Below are 23,088 nucleotides of genomic sequence, written 5' to 3' on the forward strand. Positions count from 1 at the left end.
GGCGGCGGAGGAGCGGGTTGCGGTGGTGGAGGAGCGAGCACACGCAGTAGCCGCTGCTGCAGCTACCTCGTGTGCCCGCTGCTAAAGGGACATGAATATTCTCTCTTCTCTACTCCCATGGGCGTGGAGAAGAGGGAATATTCATTCTCTTAAGTAGCGGCCAAGGAGGAGCGCTGAGCCCCGGCTCCTGCTGTCAGTGCCCGCTGCTAAAGAGAAAGCATATTCACGCTTCTCCACGCCCATAGTCCCGGCATGGAGAAGCGTGAATGTGCCGGCAGCAGCAGCTGCTCACCTCGGCTTCTGAGAGCGCGCGTTGCTCAGATGCGGACATGAGCTGCAGCAGACAGGACTCAGCGCTGGAGCAGAGGTGAGGAAGGAAGGGGAGTATAAGTGTTTATTATTTTATGTGTGCAGTGATTGGGGCCATACATAGTACGATTTGGGATGAGGAGGCCACACATACCAGGATTGGGGAGGCCACACATACCAGGATTGGGGGGGGGGGGGGATTGGGGAGACCACACATACCAGGATTGGGGAGGCCACACATACCAGGATTGGGGGATGAGGGGGTGCACACATACCAGGATGGGGAAATTTACCAATAGCTGCGGCATTTCCCACCCTAGGCTTATACTCAAGTCAATACGTTTTCCCAGTTTTTTGTTGTAAAATTAGGGGCCTCGGCTTATACTCGGGTCGGCTATTTTAAAATATATGGTATTTTAAAATCAGTGAGTATGTGGTGCCCATAATACTGCAAGACTGTGGGGTGCATTATACTATATGGGGGCTGCATTTACCCTATGGGGTGTGTAATATACTGTATGGAGGGCCATGGGAAGTTCATTATACTATATGGAGGATTATGGGGGGCGCATTATACTATATGGAGGATTATCGGTGGTGTATTATATTCTATGGAAGGCTGTGGAGCCATTATAATATTTTGAGGGCTATGTGGGGGGCCATTATACTGTATGAAAGCAATTATACAGTGTGAAGGGTTGTGTGGGGTCCATTATACTCTTTGGTGGGCTCGTGCGGGCCATTATACTGTATGTAGGCACATTATAGTGTATGGAGAGCTTTGGGGGTCACAGCTGGGGGATCATACTGTGTTGGGGGTCACCATACTTTGCCTTGGGAGTTGAAATTGGGTACAATAGGGTCGTTATACTGTGCATGTGGAGGCTAATGTGGACGAATGCACCATGGGGGTATCATACTGTGTTTGGGGTGCACTTTTGTTGGAATCACACTTTATGGGGCAATGAAAGAGCAATCTAGGACTTCAGCAGGAGGGAAATTACTGTGTAAAGGCTGGAAAGTTGTGAGATCTGCTCTTCTGTGACACAGACAAATATTTAATTTTTTTTTTTTTTGGGGGGGGGGGGGCGCCCATTTAGAACTTCTGCTATGGGGCCCCATGATTCCTATGTACACCCCTGTGCTCTGGTGTCTTCTTTTACCCTTAAATGCAGGGCAGTCAAGGAAAGGAGATGACTTTCTGAAATCTGAAAGAGATGATCTGTCACCCTCATCAGCGATTTTGACAGTGGACCCCCCTGGCGGTTTGCCAACGCTACCGCTATTCGATTATCCCAGAGGATTTTTGCATTCTGGCCCTGAAGGGAAATTATTTGAAATTATTTACGGCCTTATCAACTGCCAGTAGTTCTTTCGCATTGGAGGAAAGACTCTTCATTTTCTGTTCAGGTCCCCTGGATTACCTTATCGCCAAGATGGGCTTCCCACCCCCTGGGACTCGAGTCTTTGGTGATTGTTCCGAGTAATATTAAGCACCCAGGGAACCCCCTGGGATAAGTTTGTCTCATCCTGCCACCACTGCAAAAATTTTACTGACCGAAGTGACAGACATTATTCCTTTTAAGTGCCCCTTAAGGGAAACTTCATTATGTAACACATCCCGCTGCAGAACCCTGGTATGGTATTGTGCCCATAGAACCACAGGGAAGCATGATGTCAGGGTACCCAACAGGGATATTACTCCCCTAAGGGACATGGTAGGATTTGCTATAGCTTCTCTCACCAGGCTCTTAATTTTTTGTATTTTAGCATCCGGGAGGTAACATTATTGAGTTACTGAATCCAACATAATCCCCAGAAACTGCTAAACTCTCGTGGGCACTAATCTGGACTTTTCCAAATTCAGTAACCAGCCCAGATTTTTTAGGATGGTCATTACCTCCTCTAGATGTTTAGCACATTGGTCTGCCAAACTTCCCACCACTAAAAAATCATCCAGATAAGGGGTAATCAAAATATCACGTTCCCGGATATGAGCCATGAACTCAGCTACTACTTTAGTAAACACCCTAGGGGTTATGACTAGACCAAATGGCAGGGCCCTAAACTGGAAATGCCTAATTTCCCTGTCCATGACTATAGCCACCCTAAGATATTTCTGATAGTCCTCATGTGTAGGTACAGGATAATATGCATCTTTCAAATCCAATACCACCATGTAACAGCCAGGAAAAAGTAATTTTATTGCTGATCTAACCTACTCCATTTTAAAAAGGTATGAATCTTCAAGAACCTATTTAGGGCTTTTAGGTTAATGATAGTTCTACACAAGCCGTCAGGCTTCGAAATCAGAAAGAGGGAAGAGTAGAACCCCAACCCTCTTTCAAACACCGGGACTTCCACCAGGACCGCCTTCTGAACTAAATCCAGCACCTCCTTTTGTATGGCCAATTGCTCTCTCACGGAGGAACGAACCGGGGTCAAGACGAATCTTTCCTGAGAGACTGCCTGGAACTCGAACCTATCAGATCAAGGATCCAGTTACTGGCTGAAATGTTTGTCCAGGCAGGTAAGAAGCCCAACAGCCTCCCCCCTACCTGGGCTACAGGTCATTGACTTGGCTTCCTTTCTGCCTGCGATCCTCCCATTTGTCCTGATCTTTCTGCGGTCTTACGGACAAATCTTCTTTTGCAGAATGAACGCCTATAAGTAGGCATTGATAGGTTAAGGAATCCTTTTTTTCACATCACTTGTTTTGTCCAAAATCTCATCCAGAGCCAGACCAAAGAGATATTCCCCCCCTCACACGTAAGCACAGTCTCATTCTGGCCTGGATATCCCCGAGCCAACACTTAAGCGATAAGGCTATACGGGCCGCATTGGACAGGGAGGCCGACCTTGTCGCCAACCTGAAAAAATCCGCAGAGGAGTCCGCTAAGAAAACTGAAGGACCCTGCATAAGCGGGATGTTGGATAATCTCTTTTCTTGACATTTTATCTTTTAGTTGGGACTCAAGCTGATCTAGCCATATCATCAAAGACCTGGCAGTGCAAGTTGCTGCGACCGCTGGCCACTTTAAGGCTCCAGCTGTTGTCTCCCTGGTACCTTTAAGAAAGGTATCCGTTTTCCTATCCAAAGGGTCCTTAACCCTAGAACGCATACCTGGGGCCTCGCAGGCCCGCCCTGTTAATTGTTTTCTATTTTCTGCAAGATTACTTTAGTTAGAATTTTGAACCTCTAGGTATTCCTCAGGTATATAGTTGTTTGTCATTTTTGTTTGAGTTATTCCATGTTATTTGCACACGGGCCTAAAAGGCCCCAGGTATGTGAAAATGTAGATTTTTATGGTCATGCGTTCTAGGATTAAAGGCTCCTATATCATCAAGGGGTAGTGATGATTTCCTAGATGCCTTCGTTATTGCTACATCTAGTCTTCGGGCTTTCTCCCAAAAGGATAAAGCTGAATCCTCAAAGGGGTATTTTCTTTCAAAAGAAGGGGGAAGAGATCCCTTTTTCTCCAGTCTTTCCCACTTCTTACGTATCAGGCCCCGGCCTTATCATTAACCAGAAAACACCTTCTCTTCCTCTGTTCTAGGCCCCAAAACATGAAATCTTAGACTGATTTCTCTGGTCTAGCATCCGTAATACCCATAGTTCAAGGAACCGCTTTAACCAGCCCATCAATCTCATTTAATGGAAAACTGTGTTGTCCTGCACCACTATTTGAGGAAGAGGTTGAAGATGAGCCACCCGAGTCCTCCTCATAGTCCGATTGGGGACATTGTACCCTGAAGGGCTAAATGATGTCATAGAAGGAATATGAAGAATGTATGATAAATAATTGCAGTGTTTCAGATTTAAAGGTTTCTGACATATATAAATAAATATAATTTTAATAAGATTTTAATTTGTGTTTTATGCATAAGAAAAATATTTTTTATCTGCATGTTGTTGACGTTTTAATATGAATACATAGGCAGCTATACGTACGTATATATATATATATATATATATATATATATATATATATATTTATTTATTTATTTTTTTTTTTTTTTTTAAAAAGTGGTTTTTGTTTATATAAAAGATATTTTTTTTAGGACTAGACTACCTATGTAAGAGGGATTTTAAATGGGTGGGCCTTGATTTGCTAAACACGGTCTCTGCCCTAACTGATGTGTTTCTGCTTCCCCAATAAAGCAGTCATGGCTTTTGTTCATTTAGATAAATATACCTGATGAAGACTATTTTATGTCGAAAGGCGTTATATGGTGAAATAAAAAAATTGTACAGGAAATTTGCCTATTTACTTGTATTATCGATTATTGGGAGCGCATTTAGCCTGGAGAGAAATCGATGTCCATAGTCCGATGGGATTGAGACATCAGAGACTGGGGATACCGCACAATCAGTATCCCCTTTCCTCGAGAGGGCCTTGCTGAATTCTGCCTTGACCAAGGTTTTTAACTCTGATGCGAAGCTGGGGGGGGGGGGGGGTCTCATCTGCCAAGGTCTGATTAATACAGGACTGACATAGTAGACTCATACCAGAAGAGGCTAATAACGCTTTACACAATTCACATTCCTTGTGCTTAGATTTAGTAAGGCACTTCTTCCCCTAGGAAAATAGACAAGAAGAAGAAGGAACACCCTGTTACCAAGTGAACTTTCATGAAGATCCTTTACCCATACAACTTAAAAGACTGGTACAGGTTTGGGGAGAGAGTCTCTCTCTCTCTCTCTCTCTCAAGCAGCGGCTGTGATGGCGGCTGCTGTTGCTGCTTACTCTCTATTATGACAATAGGGTACAGAAGTTACTGGGAAGCCCAGAGCCATGGTGCCTGATCCTTGTATAGCGGCACCTGCTCCTTTCTTTTATTAGAATTACTTCCGAGTGATTTGGGCTCCGACATCCTCCATCTTGTTAAACAGGTGCGACTGCCCTCTGGGCATGTCACCTGTTGCGATATTATTCAAATCAGCTCTCCCCTGGCGTCCTGGTCACACGTAACCGGTACTTCCGGATCCGGTCATGTGCCCACCGGGGCGCACATCAACATCATCATGCCGCACCCCTGCAGCGCGTGGCAGCCACGCTACGGAGGGGTGTCCCTGATGCAGCAACCCTGCATGACGCTGGAGCTGCTAAACCCCATGCAGGGGTGCTGTTCAACAGCCCGCATATTACCTACGGTGCCAGCCCCCTTGCGCGCACTGTAAAGGGGTAGAGTCCTGTGCCAGCCAGGGCAGAGAATGGATCCTTGCCAGCTATCTGGCCAGCCCAGACAGAAGAACTTCAATCTTCAACACGTAAGCCTTTCACAGGTTCCCCCATCAAGGACAGGAAACCAACTGAGGCAGGAGAGAGGTGCTGCCCTTTTAAGCCTGTAGGTTTCCTGTCCTTGGTGGGTGGATCCCCTCTCTCGTGGTGCTGTCATGGGTGACATAAAACAGTTGTTACCCTAAATAAGTGCAAAGAGGTGCTGAGCTCAGTACAAAACGATAACAAAATTCAATATACCTTTTTATGGCCTAGTTTATATATTAGCTCAAGTAAAGCATCTGGTCATCTCTAACCTAACCTGTGCCTCAGATGTTACTATGGAGAAATAGGAGGAGACTCCTTACCATCTGTACACCATACAATTTTTTTTGTTTGTATGTATGTCTATGGACATTGCACTTTTTGGGTCTGTGTGATCTATCCAGTTTTAGAGTTTAAAGTTAAAAAATTTCTTGGGTTACACCTTTATGAGAGATATATTTTTGAATATATTAGCTAAATATCAGATCGATGCAAACCCCAATATCACTGACCACTGGCTCCAAAGTGTCTCAAACAAGCACTTTAAAAACAGAGGAAACTCTAGCCTTGGAAGTGTACTTCTCCACCTCTGCGTAAACAAAACCCAGTCTTGGTGGCTGGTTCCCAGAACAGATCTCCTGTTGTAATTGCCTGTCACTGCAGAAGGCCACTACTTTAAAAGGGGGTTGAAGTGTCGGCTCTCTCTGTTCTCCAATTATAATTAATCCCATATGTTCAATGTGAGAGTGATTTGTCTGCTCTCTGGAGATATTTTTATGGATTTAAATTTTTTTCTATGAGTTTCGTTAAAAATGTTGCACTATTTAGCTTTCAGGGCTGCTCGATCCCTTGGTCCTTGCTGGCTGCAGAAAGACTAAGTTGGAATCAGTCAGTGCCCTTGTTGAAAGAGCTCCTGCACATGTCACTGATTTTTCTCAGATGCAAAAAAATGGTTTGTTTCATCAGCGTTTTGTATCCAATTCTCAGAGCTTGTTTAGTGTGACAGTTTTACTATCAGCATTTCATCAATTTTTTTTAAATGTGAGAAAAACACTGTCTGGTCAGGAACAAGGGTAGGTGGCCTCATCTTGAACTTGTTCGTTAATGATTGCCAATAACCCTTATTATGCCAGTCATGAGTTGTTTTTTCTCTGCTTAAGAATGGAGGTTAACAACTCTTCCTAAAATTATAAATGACTTATATGTGCAGTCATTACATACGGTGGGCGATAAAAATGTACACTTTCACAAAATCATGAAAACTGGGGTGACAAAAATATCGGTGCCGAGAAGCTGTTGAGAATATCCCTTTGGATAATTTAGTAACACTTAATATGCAGGACAAAACAAACCAGATTACTTTGTGTTATAGGCACCAGGTTTAATGGAATAGCACAGTATATCCAACATGACTGGAATTTATACACAAGGATTTGCCTATTACACAACTCACAGTTTCAGATGGGTTCATAAAGAGCATAAAATAAATACAAACTAATCTACAACTTACCAATATAAAAAGGACGTCATATCTGTAGAGCAACAAGGCAGAAAAGCCTAGAATACAGTACATGAGAAGACCACACACCCTCTGTCCCGGACTTCAGCATTGGCACCGCATGAAGCCACAAAAATACAACTTTAAACATAGGGTGGGGTGCAGACGTCTGCACCTCTCAAAATTCAGAAAACATACTTGGAACTGTAACCATTTTCTCTAATACAATGTAAAATAAAAGCAAAGATCACATTTATGCACAAATACATAAAAAAAAAGTGCAAGGCTGTCATGTGACGGGTATACTGCATTAGTATGTCTTAATAAAAAGTACTTAATCTATTAGAATAAAATATACAAATAAAATCTAAATAGAATGAAAATGCCAAGACACGCTCAACCACAGAAAGTATTCACTGCGGACCTCCACCAGTAAAAAAAAAAAAAAAAAAAAAGTCATTAAGGCCACAGCCACACTATCAGTATTTGGTCAGTATTTGGTCAGTATTTTTTCTCAGGAGTGGGAACCAAAACAAGGTGAGGAACAATCAGAGAAAAGGTATAATAGAAACAAGTCACCAATTCTGCATTTATCACCCACTCCAGGTTTTGGCTCCCACTCCTGAGAAAAAAACACTGACCAAAGACTGATAGTGGGGCCGCTCCTGTCAATTAACGCTGTAGATATATTTCACAGCTTGCATGAGATTTTAAGGAATCTTTTTGCAGTTTGCTGACTTTCTGCAAAGGAATCCAGTTCTCGCAATGTGGGAACGTCGTCTAAAAACAAAGTCAACGCTAATTAAAGCAGCCAGATATTTTTCAATATGACTAAATGTGATATTTGGTTACCATTTTCAGTACTGACTGAAAAGAAGAGAGGAGTTTATATATTTTCTAAGAGAGCAATATTAAAAATATTCGGACAAATGGGCCCAATTCATTATTGCATTTGCAACTTTTTTTGTCTAGTTTTTTTTAGTCTTTGCCTGTTGGTTGTTTCTGATCCTCTCGCATAAGAGAGTCTCAGCACAGCTGCAGAGGAGATTGAGAAATTAATTTCTCCATCTCCTCTGTTGGCATTGGCGGGAATCGTACTGCACTCGGGTGATATCAGAGTGCAGTGCAATCTGATTTGCGGATGCACCCAAATTGGCACGAGAAAATAATTGCAGATGTGAGCTGCACCATAGGGTAACATTGGGGCAAATGAAATCAGATTTATTTTTTAATTGGATTGCACTCGTCTGATTGCATTGTAAGTGGGAGCGAGCCCTTAGCAGTTTGGTTTTTTTTTTGTAACTGTGGGCAAGGTTTGGGCTTTCTAGATGTTTTTGGCCAATTCATGAATCGCAACTTTTTAACAAGTCACAATTTTTTGTACAAATTCACCCTGGAGTGATTATATGAACATCTATCATTTTAGTGCCAAATGCAACTTTGCACTAAAAAATAAAATTTAAAAAAATTTAAAGACAGAAATAAAAGAATTTTTGATTTTGCACAAAATTCATTTTATACCATTGTGAACACAATGGCAAAAAAAAAAAAAAAAAAAAAAAAAACAAACACAACAACAACAACCCTCAAATGATCAATTGGGCCTTAACAGTTTCTAAGGATTATTGGTCATGAAAGTGGAACGGCATCAGGAGACTGTACCTCATTTTCGGGTCATGTTCCCACAATGAGCTTTTGATGTTGCAGAATTTCTGTATACATTTAAAATTAGGTTACTTGTGTTTTGGTTTTTTTTGTTTTTTTTATGTGGTTTTCTAAAATGCATTTTTTTCATGCTGCAGTTTGTCTTTTTTGGGGTCATGCTTTAAATAAAGCGGCTTTGTTTTTCATATTGCCTAGTATTTGACAAAACTATATTGACACATATAGGTGCGGATTACATGAGTTTTAGATGCGTTTCTGCATCGTACTTAAAGCACATGTTCATTTTTTTACCAGCGGATTTTCCACATTGAAAACTCAGCGCACCCACAAGAGAATTTCACATGTTGTGGATTTGAAACACGCACCACAGGCGAGTTTACGCAGCGCAAATAAGAAGCAGTGTGCACGAGATTTCTGTAACTCCCATCCACTTTGGGTCAAAAACGCAATGTTTTACAGTTCCAGCAGAGTTATAAAAAAAAAAAAAAAAAAAAAAAAAAAAAAAAGCACCAAAAGCGGATAGTGGGAACATGGCCTTAGAGACCCTTTGGAAAATGAAAGCAGCAACTTAATTTGTAATAAATCCTCTATTTCTTGGCTACAGTTTAAGCATTTCAACGCGAATCACTTCGGCCCTCAGATAAGAAATCCCTGAGGGTCAGCATCCAGTCTTGAAGCCGCAGTAGATGAATGGTTGGCCTAGCACATGCCAAATAGCATCCATTGTGACACCTTGAGAAAAGTAAATGGTAGCTGCATGAAGTAGATCTAGTTTTGTTGTGGAAGGCCACCCCTGTCCATACACCCCATTAGGGTATGTTGACATTGTTGTAGGGGACCTCACACCACGGACCCCATTAGAAGCCAGAGCAGAAAGCCAATGAGTACATGTTCTGGTGGGCTGGGCCCAGCCATGTACTAAATAGTTATGTAGTCATTTAGCACCAAGTGCTGGAGTGTTAGAAGCTGGACCTGTGGTACAGATTTTTTGGAAAAGGGGTGATATCTTGCAGCATTAACCCCTTTAGAATTGGATGGCCTTGGGAAAGAGACAATAAGTTATTTTAATGTCAAGGGTGTCACTTTTTTTGTTCCATCTTTTTATAAAGGTTATAAAAAAAAACTCAAAATATATAGATGGCACCTTTCCCCTCCATGTTCCCAAGCTTATAGAGAAGTACCAAGCAAGTAGAATTACATAACGTAATGGTTACAACAAGTCATCCAAGTATATGGAGCAACTACCATGCACACTTCCTGCATAAATTAGCATGGATTAAAAGGAATCTGTCAGCAGGTTTTGCCATGTAATCTGAAGACGGTATCAGGTAGGGGATAAAACACTGGAGTCAATGAGAGGTCACTTATCAGGCTGTGTGCTGTTTACTTAAAACCTTCATTGTATCAATAGAAAATCATCACTGCCCAGACTAGCGGCCTTGTGCCAGGTCATCAGACCAATCGCCCCCCTCTGATAAGCAGCTTGCTGTCAATAGACCATGTACATACAGAGCCTTGAGGGGGCTGGGTTAGCTCTCTGAACTGCATTCTACAGCTAAGATCTCTCGTTGTGTGAGAAATGCTGAACCCAGTAAACCAAGTGATACATCATTGGAATCAGGGTCTCTTCTCCTAAATCATGTAGCTCTCAGATGAGGTAGCAAAAACCTGCTGACAGATTCCCTTTAATACAACATATGCATCAGCCCAGGTCACTGCCCTTGAAAATGAATGGCTAGCAGAGAAGAAATAGATTTAAAAGAACAAAAATATTATATATAAAAAATTAAAAATTCACCTGGCCTGTGAATTGTGGCAGACTCTTTAAAAGGCCAGTGCATCAGATACATTCTTCAGCGTAGATTTGGACGCTTTACAATAGGAATGGAAGAAGGAATAAACCTGCAGTGCAATAGTGGCAGCACGTCAACAGCAGAAACTCTAGTTTGGCAATACCAGAGGACAGCGTGCCATATTTGAAAAGGATAGAGAAAGAAAAGAGAAACAAAATTAAATAATGGATGCACATATGCACCCTATTGCTTTGGCACCTGCAACTTGTAGAGACTAGACAACAAATTCTACAGGTTGCCTACTTATCCAGATGCGGGCACTGTGAGAGGGGGACATGGCCCACTCTCTTCTGCCACTGTCTGAGTCTTCATCTCCATACGATCTTCTTTATACAGATGTCTAAACCCATCGTAAAATTCATCAGTTTCCATTACAAGTGTGGCCTCACGAAGAGGCTTGAAATCTTGTGTGACAGCCTGGTTCCTTTTCACTGCTGGACAAGTTACTGAAGGAAGACAATAAGTGACTTGATCCCCAATGTGGGTCTGAAAGTCTTTGTCGGCAGAAACGAAAATGTACACAGGATTAGATGGAGTTTCAAGGCATCGATCAACCAGCTCCTTACAATGAACGAACTCTGCACGGTCAACCTGCAGAACAAAGATTAGTTTTCAGAATTTCACAAAATTAAAATATAAATTAGGGAATTAGTACACGAACCAAATAGGAAAGATATTTTGAGAGAAATTGAAACCTTAAAAAAGGGATTAAAAGTAGTGGCAGCTTAAATCAATTCAGGACCCAATTTTTTTTTTATTTTTATTTAATTTGAGTCCCGATTTAAAAGGGTTGTCCACCACTTGTACAAATCCAGTCTTAATCCCTATATTAAGTATATTATAGCACTTATATTCACCTTTGGTGCTGGCGCTGTTCCAGCAGTGGCTCTCCCAGGGCTCACATGACATTGTTCTGTCTCACACACGATCCCTGCGGCCAATCAGCACTGACTTCCCCGTCTCCTTTGAACAAAATCAGACATCCAGAGGAAGTCAGAGCTGAGGCTGCTCTCACACTTCTTTTGGATGGCAATTACATCTGTAGGAGACTGAAGCCAGCACTGATTGGCTGCAGGGATCACGTGATATAACAATCATGCTGGCTTTAGGTCTGTTACAGGTGTGATTCATGTCTGGAGGAAGCAAGAGAAGCCAAAGCCCTCGCTTCCTCAGGATATCTGATTTGTTCCAAGGAGGGAAGAGTGAAGCCAGTGCTGATTGGTTGCAGAGCGAGCCATGGCACACACCGCTGGAACAGCGCTGACACTAGAGGAGAGCATAAGGGTGCAGTCAGACGGCCGTATAATACGGACGACGATCACATCGCAATGCTCGAGCTGGCTGTTCTCCTGATCAGAGCATGACAGCTTCATGTATAATTATGCAGCTGTCAGACTTGGTACAGGAAAGCTGCAGTCCAGTCCGTGCACTGCAACGCGATTGTCGTCTGTGTTATAAGACCGTCCGACTGGGCCATAAGTGTTACTATTTTACTGGAGGGAATCAGAAGGGATTGTCAGCATAGTGGACAACTCCTTTAAGGTTGGGTTGTCAAGTAGTGAACAAACCCCTGTAAGGTTAAGATAGCTGTACACATTAGTCCTGCCAAAATCAGTGGATTCTGGTTGACCAACTAATGTTTATGGGGGTTCCCAACTTTCAGCTCATGACAGATGTCAGGAAGAGAAGGATTGAGCATGTTGGATTTCATGCTTGATGCTTTTTCTGACACCAGATAAGATGCCACTAGACATGCAATCTTGTAAACTAAACAGACTTGTAGAAGTCTGGAAGAGATCTTTCACCTCTTAGGTTTCTGCGTTAGTGTGTGGAGAAACCTCCCTTAGTAGTCCAAAAAGTGATCAGTCTACAGTAACTGAGTAAATGGAAGAGATATGGGAATGGAGCACAAGTAACGAGACGTTGAGCTCTATATAATGTCCTGAGACAATTCAAGTGGTATGCTGGCAGAAAGAAACGGAACTAAGGTGACGGCAAACACCAGGACTAGCCGGCTTACTCGGAGTGCGTGCAATACAAGTAGAAAATAAATCGGCTGCACTACTATGAATACATATTTATAGCCACGTTATAAGGAGATGTCGACTACTTGGACAACCGCTTCTCAAATACTATATTCCCCAGTGAAGAATAAAACTGCTGATCGGCTGTTTCGCTCACACGTCTTTTGGACGACTGAAGTAGTGCGAGAATTGTAGCCCATTAGCAGCCGCTGATTGTTATGCCACGTGAACACTGCATCCAATGTCACGCGAGACTTGGGGGAACCGGTCACCAACATCGTGGGAACAGTGCCACTGAGGAAGGAGAGGGGGTTATTTTTATTTTACACTTGGGTATACAACATTTAAGAAGTTGTTGTCCAACTTCTTTAAAAAGGAGCCGTAGTAAACTTTTAGTTTTTTTTGTTAAAAAAAAAAAAAGTGCCGGACAACCCCTTTAAGTTGCCCAATGTATTCAGCATGTGGGCATAAGCATCTCTGTAAATACCTTATGTTACAGATAATGCCTGTGAGCGGCGCCATCACTGGCATCACGTGTGCAGTAGGAAGCTCCGCTTATGTGATCTGGAGATAGTTTGACTTTACATGGTATAGGTTCGCTTCAGATCACATCAGCTTCTCAGCATTCATAAAGACACGGTGGACAGCAGTGTGAGCAGCCTCTTACTCCAGCACCCCTGGTATCTCCAGTATTAGATCAGATAGACATGGTGGACAGCAGTGTGAGCAGCCTCTTACTCCAGCACCCCTGGTATCTCCAGTATTAGATCAGATAGACATGGTGGACAGCAGTGTGAGCAGCCTCTTACTCCAGCACCCCTGGTATCTCCAGTATTAGATCAGATAGACATGGTGGACAGCAGTGTGAGCAGCCTCTTACTCCAGCACCCCTGGTATCTCCAGTATTAGATGGACAGGATAGATAACAGTGTGAGCAGCCGCCTCTTACCTCAGCACCCCTGGCATCTCCAGTATTAGAGGACTTAAATTTAGGTCATGACGATCATGATTGCCGCTGGGAGTTCAGCCTAAGGTATAGCAGAGCTCTGGCTCTCACAGCCAGGAGCAGTTTAACCCCCTAAATGCTGTGATCGGTAGCTAATAAAGCAGACTAATAAAAGTAAGAGTCCTATAAACAGACTAAGTTTAATATTATATATTAAACCAATACATAGGTATATATGTAAAAAAAATATATATATATTTAAAGTCACACCAATTAACGCCTTCAGTGAACGCCGTAAAAAAACAAAAACAAACCCACCCACACGGTATTGGTGTACACAGGAGAGATTGCACCATTCGTTTTCTCTTATCTCTTTTGAAAATTAAAAACGTGGGGCCAAAGCAATATTTTTGTGTGTGTGTGTGTGTGTGGGGGGAAGAGAGTAATTCTCCATTTACTCAGCCTAATGTTATACAAATCTTTGAGTCACCTGAAGGTTAAAAAATGCTCACTTCCCCCCTCTATATGAATTCCTCGAGAGGTGTAGTTTCCAAAACAGGGTCACTTGTGGGGGGGGGGTTTCTGCTGTTCTGGCATTTCAGGGGCTCTTCAAATGTGAGATGGCATCTGCAATCTGTTCCAGCCAAAATTGCGCTCCAGAATTCAATTCATGTCCTTCCCTTCCAAGCCCTGCCATGCGCCCAAACAGTAGTTTTCCACCACATATGGGGTATCAGCATACATGGGAGAAATTGCACAATAAATTATAGGGTCCATTCCTGATCAGCTTTTAACCCTTCTAACTTCCTAACAAAATAAAAAAAGATGCGGAAGTAAAGTAGACACGTGATAAATGATCTATCTATCTATATATACACACACACACACACACACACACACACACATCTTGTTTAAGGGCATAAAACTTGAAAATTTCAAAATATTTGGCAAAATTCTGATATTTTCACAAATAAAAGCGAAAAATAAATCGGCCTAAGTTTACCACTAACCTGAAGAACAAAGTGTCACGAAAAAAAAACTCAGAATCAGTGGGATCCATTGAAGTGTTCTAGAGTTATTACCTCATAAAATGACACTGGTCAGAATTGTAAAATTTGGCTTTGCTGTGTTTAAGCCCTTGGCCAATATTGCACTGTATTCCTGAAATGTTGTGTGTCACAGATGTGGGGCTGCAGAGATGGCTTTGTAGGACAGGCCCTTTCAGTAATGTTGCAGATAACGGCTGACGAGTTCATAAATTTATTGTTCCCCTTTCTAAACCCCCACCATTTTTGTCTATAGTAAAATGCTCATTTTGGATAACAGCCTTTTCTACCCACCTTTGTTTTCTCCAGCAGCTCAGTCATAACTGGGAGCCAGTCGCAGGTCATTCTCTCCAACTCCAAGGTGATAATTGCCAAGGCCAGCGTGGAACCCCTAAACTGCAATAACTGGTGGCATGCCATGCAGTGCTGTAGCTGCCTCGTCAGGAGCGCTACGTGGAGGGAAGGATTCATCTGAGAGAAGCCACCAAACAGATGAGGCCAGCTGGACATCACCATGGCATGGAACTGGGGAAACAAAAGCAAATGTCTATATGTCTAGGTTGACGTCTTTATTTTTCACTTACGGTGACCAAACAGCAAAAGAAAAATGCAGCTCACAGCAGGAAGGCTGAAGTATGGCCGCCGTCGTGTGTGCAGACATCATCATTACCCATTGGACTACTACGCTTCTATTGAATGTAATAACCGTGTTCTCTGGACACAACCAGTTCTGTGTGTTTTGTTCCTTGGCTACACAAGTGATCCTTGCTTATGCTTCCATTCTAACATCATCATGGGCTACTAAAAGTGGAAATCTACGGATCAGGAAACTATGTGAATAAGAGACACCACCCATCAAAAAGTAAGCTGCCAGGAAGGGGAAAGTGGGAACCATTTACTTACTATTAGAGTGTGTACCTTTGTAGAAGTGGCACAGAAAAGTAGTCATTGTAGCCAATGACAATCAGAAGTAGACACAAGAAGCTCATTCCTCCATTATTAGACTTATGTAATGCAAGTGCACAGACAGATACAGGGATTATAGCGTTGGGACCATGTCAAAGCTTTACAACTAGGTTCTTGATCAGGGTATTCTTCCGTAATATTCCAGGCCATGCTATAGAACTACACATACCAGCATGTCTTCTGCTCCAAGCACCAGGTAAACCGATTGAGATTTCTGCTGCCACATGCAGCGCCCTGTCCCTCTAGATACAGTTTTGCCTTAATACTGGACTGGTTTTTCTGCTGGAATGTGCCAGCTACGTTCCAGCAGAGAACTACAGGTCACAGGCATTCACCCTCCCGTGACGTTACAAGTGCCAGTAAAACGATACTCGAAGCTTCAGGCCTTCTTGGGTGACAGGTATACAATGTGTCCAAACCCAGACAGCTTTGTATGTACAGTGTTAGTCGATTGAAAAAGCAGAGTCAGAAATATTTTTGCAACATGTTAATATTTCATCAAGTAGAAATTATAAAGTGGAATAGATTTTTTTTTAATGAAAAAAAAAAAAAAATTATTTTTGTCCCAACTAAGTCAGTGACTTGCAAGTAGCTGGTTTCTGTCGGCCGTCAGTAGCAGATTTGTGCATACATGTGTATACCGTGTACAATCATACTTTCAGTCACATGTCCTTACGGTGTTCAGGAAGTCCACGGGTGTGGACGTGTACAGATCCCACTGCAGCTTGTCCAGTACGATCCTCTCCATCCGCAAGATCTCCGCAGAGGAGTACATGCAGCCGCTCTGCACTGCAAGCTTATTCACTGATGGGATTACCTACAAGAAATAAAAGTTGAGACAAAGGTTTTTCACTGTTTTGTATTATTGAAAGACAAAATAACCAAATTTATCCTATATGCTACAGAGACAGGTCTGACGTTCTCATCAGTGAAAGGTGCCCATGATACAGAGCCAGATGAGACCCCTCCACCGCTGTACGGAAGGGACAAGGTTAACATTAGTGGTGTCTGCAAGTTGCTCGGGTCTGAGGTTTTTATCAGCACTTCCTCCTTTATTTCCGCTGGGTTTCTTCTCAGTCCCATCTCGCATTAGTATGTGCAGCTACATTATATTATGAAGATCTCAATCTGCCATCAGGCAAACTCTCCATCTTCACTTACTGTTCTACCGATTGGTTAGTCCTCTAGATTTTCAATTTTATACAGAACTGGTCATTGACTGATGATTAATCAAGAACGGCTAAAATTCTGTGATAATCGGCCACTAAGTGTTCAATAGTAAGCAATATTAGAAGATGCCGTTTCCTATGGAGTTACAGCTATTCCATTAAAGGGGACCTGTCACCAGGTCAAGGGTGGCCAGTTTTTACTCTGCTCCTCTAAGTATTCAGGTTTTTGTAATTTTTTTATATGGTCATACAGTTCCAGAGTACATATGGGTTGTTTTTTTTAAACAGACAATTTTTTGGCCTTCACCAAGAGGGCAGCGCTCACAGGGTAATAATGCAGAACACAGAGAATCAAGTGGAGCAATAACCCCTTAGTAAAGACCAAAGATAAGCACTAAATTAAAAGGCCAATATCTCTGATACCATGTCAGATTAAAAAAAAAAAAAAAACCTGATTTCTCTGATAAAAATATGGAACTTTGTAAAATATATTATATATATTTGTGAATTACTGATTTATGAAATAGCAATTAAAAACAAACGGTTACTCTTTAAGTGAGGGTTCTCGGGAAAAGACATTTTGCAGCTCTCTTTATTAGGGGATTAACATTTTTGTTGAATCAGATCATTTTTTAGTGAGCTTCACATAAAGCTCAGTTTCCATTTTCAAAGTACAAGAAAATAGTTGCAAAGACAAACTAGAAAGATGTCATCATATAACAAATGATTGTTACCTAGAGAACAAATTGCACTGCAAAACAGTGCTTAAATCAGGTCTGGCTGATTTACTGGGAATGCGGCTACAGGGAGAAAATGAAGTTATATTCTCAATGCAGCCGCTCCCTTCCAGTCACTGGGGCGGAGCAGGAAGTGATTATAGTCAACCCTCACTCACAGTGAGCACACTTATCACTCCCCTGCACATTGATTGCAGGGAGAATATAACTTCATTTTCTCCCTGTAGCTGCGGTTCTAGTATGAAAAATATAAGGATTTATTAAAGCAGACATGTCAGGGAGCGGACACATCCTCTTTAAGGTGCGAAATATTAAAGAATTAATGGTAGCCATGCAAGTTGTACAAGCAGTGTCTTAATGTAGAAAACATCAGACAGTGATCTAATCAGGGTGGGCCGTCTTACCTCGTCCTCTTCATTGGCTTTGGCTGCAAGGTATAAGCACGACACAGCGATGCATTGAAGATACTTCACCTGGACCTAGAAGGGTAAAAAGCACAAATTTACAAGGATTTGTTGGCTGGAATTGGAATTAAAGGTGAAGTTTTCTTATAACTAGCATAGTCCTACTTTTGTAGCTTCATGACAGATCTGATTTAATAATACACAGACAAACATGACTAAGGGCACTGATGTGTACCCAAAACCGTGATGTTCAAAGAACATATGGATCTTTATTCACCTTCACTGATGCTAAAATGCGATTCAGGATGCTAACTGCCAGGCCAAAGGTTTCCGGGATGAAACTGAAGAGTGATCTCAATCGTTCCATCCACAACACAGTCTGCCCATATTGCATCGGTGAGACATCTGTGCCCTGGAGGGACAAAATCAAGTTGTAAAACCATGATGGAAAATTTGTATAAAAAAGGTCCATTATAGGCAATTCGTAGATGGCCAACCCAAAATTTTTCAAGGTCTTCACTTATCGATTCTAGCTCTACCCAGGTGACCTAAAATTTAAGACTATGGTGGCAAACCTAGTGTGGCAGGTGTGGCAGGTGTGGCTGGTATATTGTGGTAGTGACAGGAACACTGCAGATGTTGAGCCCATAGTACTAAAAATAGAGTGAGGATACCTGTCAGGAAGATGGAGGGTCGGAGCCTCAATGATCTCTGGCCTGCAGCGGCAGACCTGGCACATTGTACCCTACAGCAGCCTGGGCATTTACTGCATCTCTAATAGTAAACTGTGCCACGTTGTGTTCTGTCAGCTAAAGCTCAACAATTGATTAAAATGGCCAACAGTTATCGCCACAAAACTATTTGAAATGTTGTAAAGTTTTTGTGCTGCTCAGTGCTTCACAGGGAGAGGAGGTGACCGAGCACAGCCCCCAAATTCATCCTAGTCTCGCCACAGAAGTCGTCTAAATTAGGTGTACTCTGGTCTCTAGTGAACACTTCTTGTAGTGACGGTCAAATACATGCCTGATAATAAACTTGGCACATCTCATTCCAGCGCATAAAACACTAGTCTTGTTCGATAAAGACCCGAGAGACCTTGTCTGTTGGAGGCCCTTAAAAAAGGGATCCGGGTATAAACACAAGCAAGGCCTTTGTCTTTAATGAGGGGGACACACACACACACACACTTAATCTGCAGGTTAAAGGTGTTCTGAACCTGCCCGGTGCCAGCACTTACAGCCCCACTGCGTCAGTGGCCACATCAAGGGTTCGGCCCAAATCCTGTCTTTTCAATTGCCTGTTTCATTAAAAGAGGTTGTCCTATCCTTGGGATAGGTGCTAACTTATTGATTGGTGGCTGGGGGGGGCATGGCCTGACCACTGAAACCCATTATCCCCCATAAGAATAAAGTGGCAGTGCACTTGACAGACCACCACTCCATTCACTCCCCCATGGGGCTGCTGAGCGATATACTTTTTCCGGTAACCCCATGGAGATTGGTGATCCTTAAGAGAGTTCTTCAGTGAAAACCTATGGGCATATAGGTTTTCTCACATGCTGTGGTCTTACATTCCTGCTTAGATGTGTGATAAATTGATCTGTATACACACATAATATGTATCACCTGTATACATACCTTGATAGTAGAGTCTTGAAAGCATGGCACTTTCCACTTGCTGGCTTCTAGTAGAAGTGCATTCTCCAGCAGTATATCCAGGCGCTGGCTCTCTGACAGCCCTGTGCACTTCATTGATGCCACTTATGTCAACCAATCCACTTTCTATACCAGGCAGAGCTGTCTGCAGAGAAGAAATAAACAGCATTTAAATGCACAAGCATTTTGAGACTTTTTAGCACTATGAAGCCAGTGTGACCAGAGCCTGTTAGGTTTCCGAAGTCTTGGCATATTCAGCAAAGTTGCTCTGCCTGGAACAAGTGATCCATTTTAAGTCAATGGATCAGATCGGTCATGGTACTTGTGAGCAGAGGCATATCCAGAGGACCACCCCATTATCCAGGCTAGATTCCCCATTATGCATTCCCACCATATATTATGCATCTATTTTAGTGTAAATGCATTCACATTATAGGTGGGAGAGTACAAGAGGCCGTGATATAGAAAGCCAGCAGCTTGTAGCAGGCATGTCATACTCAGCCGGATCTTGGTGCATGTATATTTGGGAGGATATTTCCATGCTGGTATAGAAGATCTTTCTTTGTAAAGTCCCCATTAGGGGTGCGCATGATGGCTTCTACTCGCTGAACATACAGTTTGGAGGGGAAAAAAAAAAAAAAAAAAAAAAAAAACACCAGAAAGAGTCCCTACATTTCATTGTCTTGCTGACACTTCCCAATATAATCACATCTGTATATAGGAAACACAGGCTTTAGTTTTACTTTCCCTTTGGCCAAGCTATTTACCTGTTTGTTTGTTGTTGTTTTTTTTTTGTTTTTTTTTAGGGGATTTCAAGAAAGATACGTGCCAGATAGTCATTTATGGCAGACATCTCTATATAGGGAGATGATTTACTTACAAGACATAAATGTCTATATGGGGGACTACAGAGTAAATACAAACTACATGCTGTATACACAGGAGAGATAAGGGAATGACAGGTGTATGACACCTCCCTGGGCACTCGGAGGCAAGAAAGTCCTACAGAATATGGCCTAATTTTCATGGACAGTGCAGCCCCCCAGTCAAGAAGATAGATTCCTTCAGACTGAAATTACTTTAGCATCTACCAACTTTTTTTTTTTTTTTTTTTTAAAGAAAACACAACATGGTTTGGGCTTACAAATACTGAATGTGGCTTAAAACCTAGTGATGCACCCACTTCATAGGAATACATTAGGGCAATCTAGGGGTATTCAAGCACCTGTATGTGGAATGCTGCGCTGTCTCTTCTATCACCAGCTTTGGTTCCCACTAAGTAATTGTTATAGAGGAACCAACTGTCCGGCATTGCCATATTTGTGAAATTCCAGCAAACAGTAACCCAAAGTCAAAACACATTAAAAAATAAAGCAAATCATATAAATAAATATCATCCACACCACAAGGTTTCCTGTATGTCTGTATATAGAACAGTGTATACTGACATACGAGGGCTCTTTTGGCCGGCGTCCGATAAAGGGGCCTGTGAAGCTCATCTGCTGCAAACGTCAGGGGATGCTGTTAAAGCCATGTGCAGGCAGCCTTATATAAACCAAAAAAAAGGGGAGAACACAAGAGTAATTTGGCAAAGAGACAAAATCTCTATTAATAATAAATTACCAAAGTGATAAAAGTTATACAAAAATGACAAGGCAAGGGGATAATGAGAGAAGGTGCCAGAGACAAGGCATTTCCTGGAAATCAAACGCTGGGCAGTCCAAACCTTATGGGTACATGTAGGTATAGAGACAATGGAGCAAGACATGGATATATAACCAAATAGATCAGAGGGTATGGACAGTCCATCAGTAAAGAGATTACCTCATTATGAGACAGGAATCAGCTCGGTAACCATAAGAATAAATATCATGTGCAAATTGCAAATAATAAATGGTAGCGGAGATAAGATTCAAGTCTGAAAATTAGGTATATACATATCTTACACCATATTTATATGGGTTGCAGTGTCCAACAAGTACCCAGAGTATGATTTAAATTACTCACCCAGCCTAAATTAACACAGGTGAGGGAGAGCCCGCGGATGCCAGGAAAGCCCCAGAAAGTTCTGCCAGTGAGGAACGCGCCCATCTTTATCAAGCGACTCTTGATAAAGATAGGCGAAACGCGCGTCGGGGCGCGTTCCTCACTGGCAGAACTTTCTGGGGCTTTCCTGGCATCCGCGGGCTCTCCCTCACCTGTGTTAATTTAGGCTGGGTGAGTAATTTAAATCATACTCTGGGTACTTGTTGGACACTGCAACCCATATAAATATGGTGTAAGATATGTATATACCTAATTTTCAGACTTGAATCTTATCTCCGCTACCATTTATTATTTGCAATTTGCACATGATATTTATTCTTATGGTTACCGAGCTGATTCCTGTCTCATAATGAGGTAATCTCTTTACTGATGGACTGTCCATACCCTCTGATCTATTTGGTTATATATCCATGTCTTGCTCCATTGTCTCTATACCTACATGTACCCATAAGGTTTGGACTGCCCAGCGTTTGATTTCCAGGAAATGCCTTGTCTCTGGCACCTTCTCTCCTTATCCCCTTGCCTTGTCATTTTTGTATAACTTTTATCACTTTGGTAATTTATTATTAATAAAGATTTTGTCTCTTTGCCATATTACTCGTGTTCTCCCCTTTTTTTTTTTTTGCATGTTACTAATGAGTAGGCAATACGAACCTGGTGCTTGACAAATTGTCTTAGCACCATGGTTAGTCTTATATTATGTATTTGGCCAGTTTTCCTCTTAGCCTTATATAAAGCCGTACTTCCAGTTATATGAAAAAGTTTGGGCACCCCTATTAATCTTAAGCTTAATGTTTTTTTTAAAAATTGGTGTTTTTGCAACAGCTATTTCAGTTTGATATATGTAATAACTGTTGGACACAGTAATGTTTCTGCCTTGAAATGAGGTTTATTGTACTAACAGAAAATTTGCAATCTGCATTCAAACAAAATTTGACAGGTGCATAAGTATGGGCACCTCACCAGAAAAGTGACATTAATATTTAGTAGATCCTCCTTTTGCAAAAATAACAGCCTCTAGTCGCTTCCTGTAGCTTTTAATGAGTTCCTGGATGAAGGTATTTTTGACCATTCCTCTTTACAAAACAATTCCAGTTCAGTTAAGTTTGATGGTCGCCGAGCATGGACAGCCCTCTTCAAATGATCCCACAGATGTTCAATGATATTCAGGTCTGGGGACTGGAATGGCCATTCCAGAACATTGTAATTGTTCCTCTGCATGAATGCCTGAGTAGATTTGGAGCGGTGTTTTGGATCATTGTCTTGCTGAAAGATCCATCCCCTGCGTAACTTCAACTTTGTCACTGATTCTTGAACATTATTGTCAAGAATCTGCTGATACTGAGTGGAATCTGTAGCGCCGGCGTCCCTGCCCTCTGCTAGGCAGGGACGCTGTTCCCCTCACCTCCCTGCTCCGTGCCCGGCGTCCTCCTCCCGCTCTGCTGGCAGCGCGCGCTCCTTCCCGGCCACTGTGCTCAGGGCACGCGCGCGCGCTCTCCCTTC

At 42.2% G+C, this 23,088-nt stretch overlaps 1 protein-coding gene across 2 annotated transcripts in view; it reads left to right on the top strand.

Moving 5' to 3' along the window:
- Positions 1 to 16,421, top strand: part of SEPTIN8 (septin 8) — a 93,071-nt gene extending 76,650 nt beyond the window's left edge. For both annotated transcript variants that reach the window (XM_073651233.1, XM_073651232.1), the window contains exon 10: positions 14,918 to 16,421. In XM_073651233.1, the coding sequence (XP_073507334.1) occupies positions 14,918 to 15,083 (166 nt within the window). In that variant the 3' untranslated portion in view covers positions 15,084 to 16,421. The remainder of the gene's footprint in view (positions 1 to 14,917) is intronic.
- The last annotated feature ends 6,667 nt before the right edge of the window (positions 16,422 to 23,088 follow it).

This window comes from Phyllobates terribilis, unplaced genomic scaffold (assembly GCF_046119375.1).
Source record: "Phyllobates terribilis strain yellow unplaced genomic scaffold, ASM4611937v1 Scaffold_11__3_contigs__length_659146591, whole genome shotgun sequence".
Lineage (NCBI taxonomy): Eukaryota > Metazoa > Chordata > Amphibia > Anura > Dendrobatidae > Phyllobates > Phyllobates terribilis.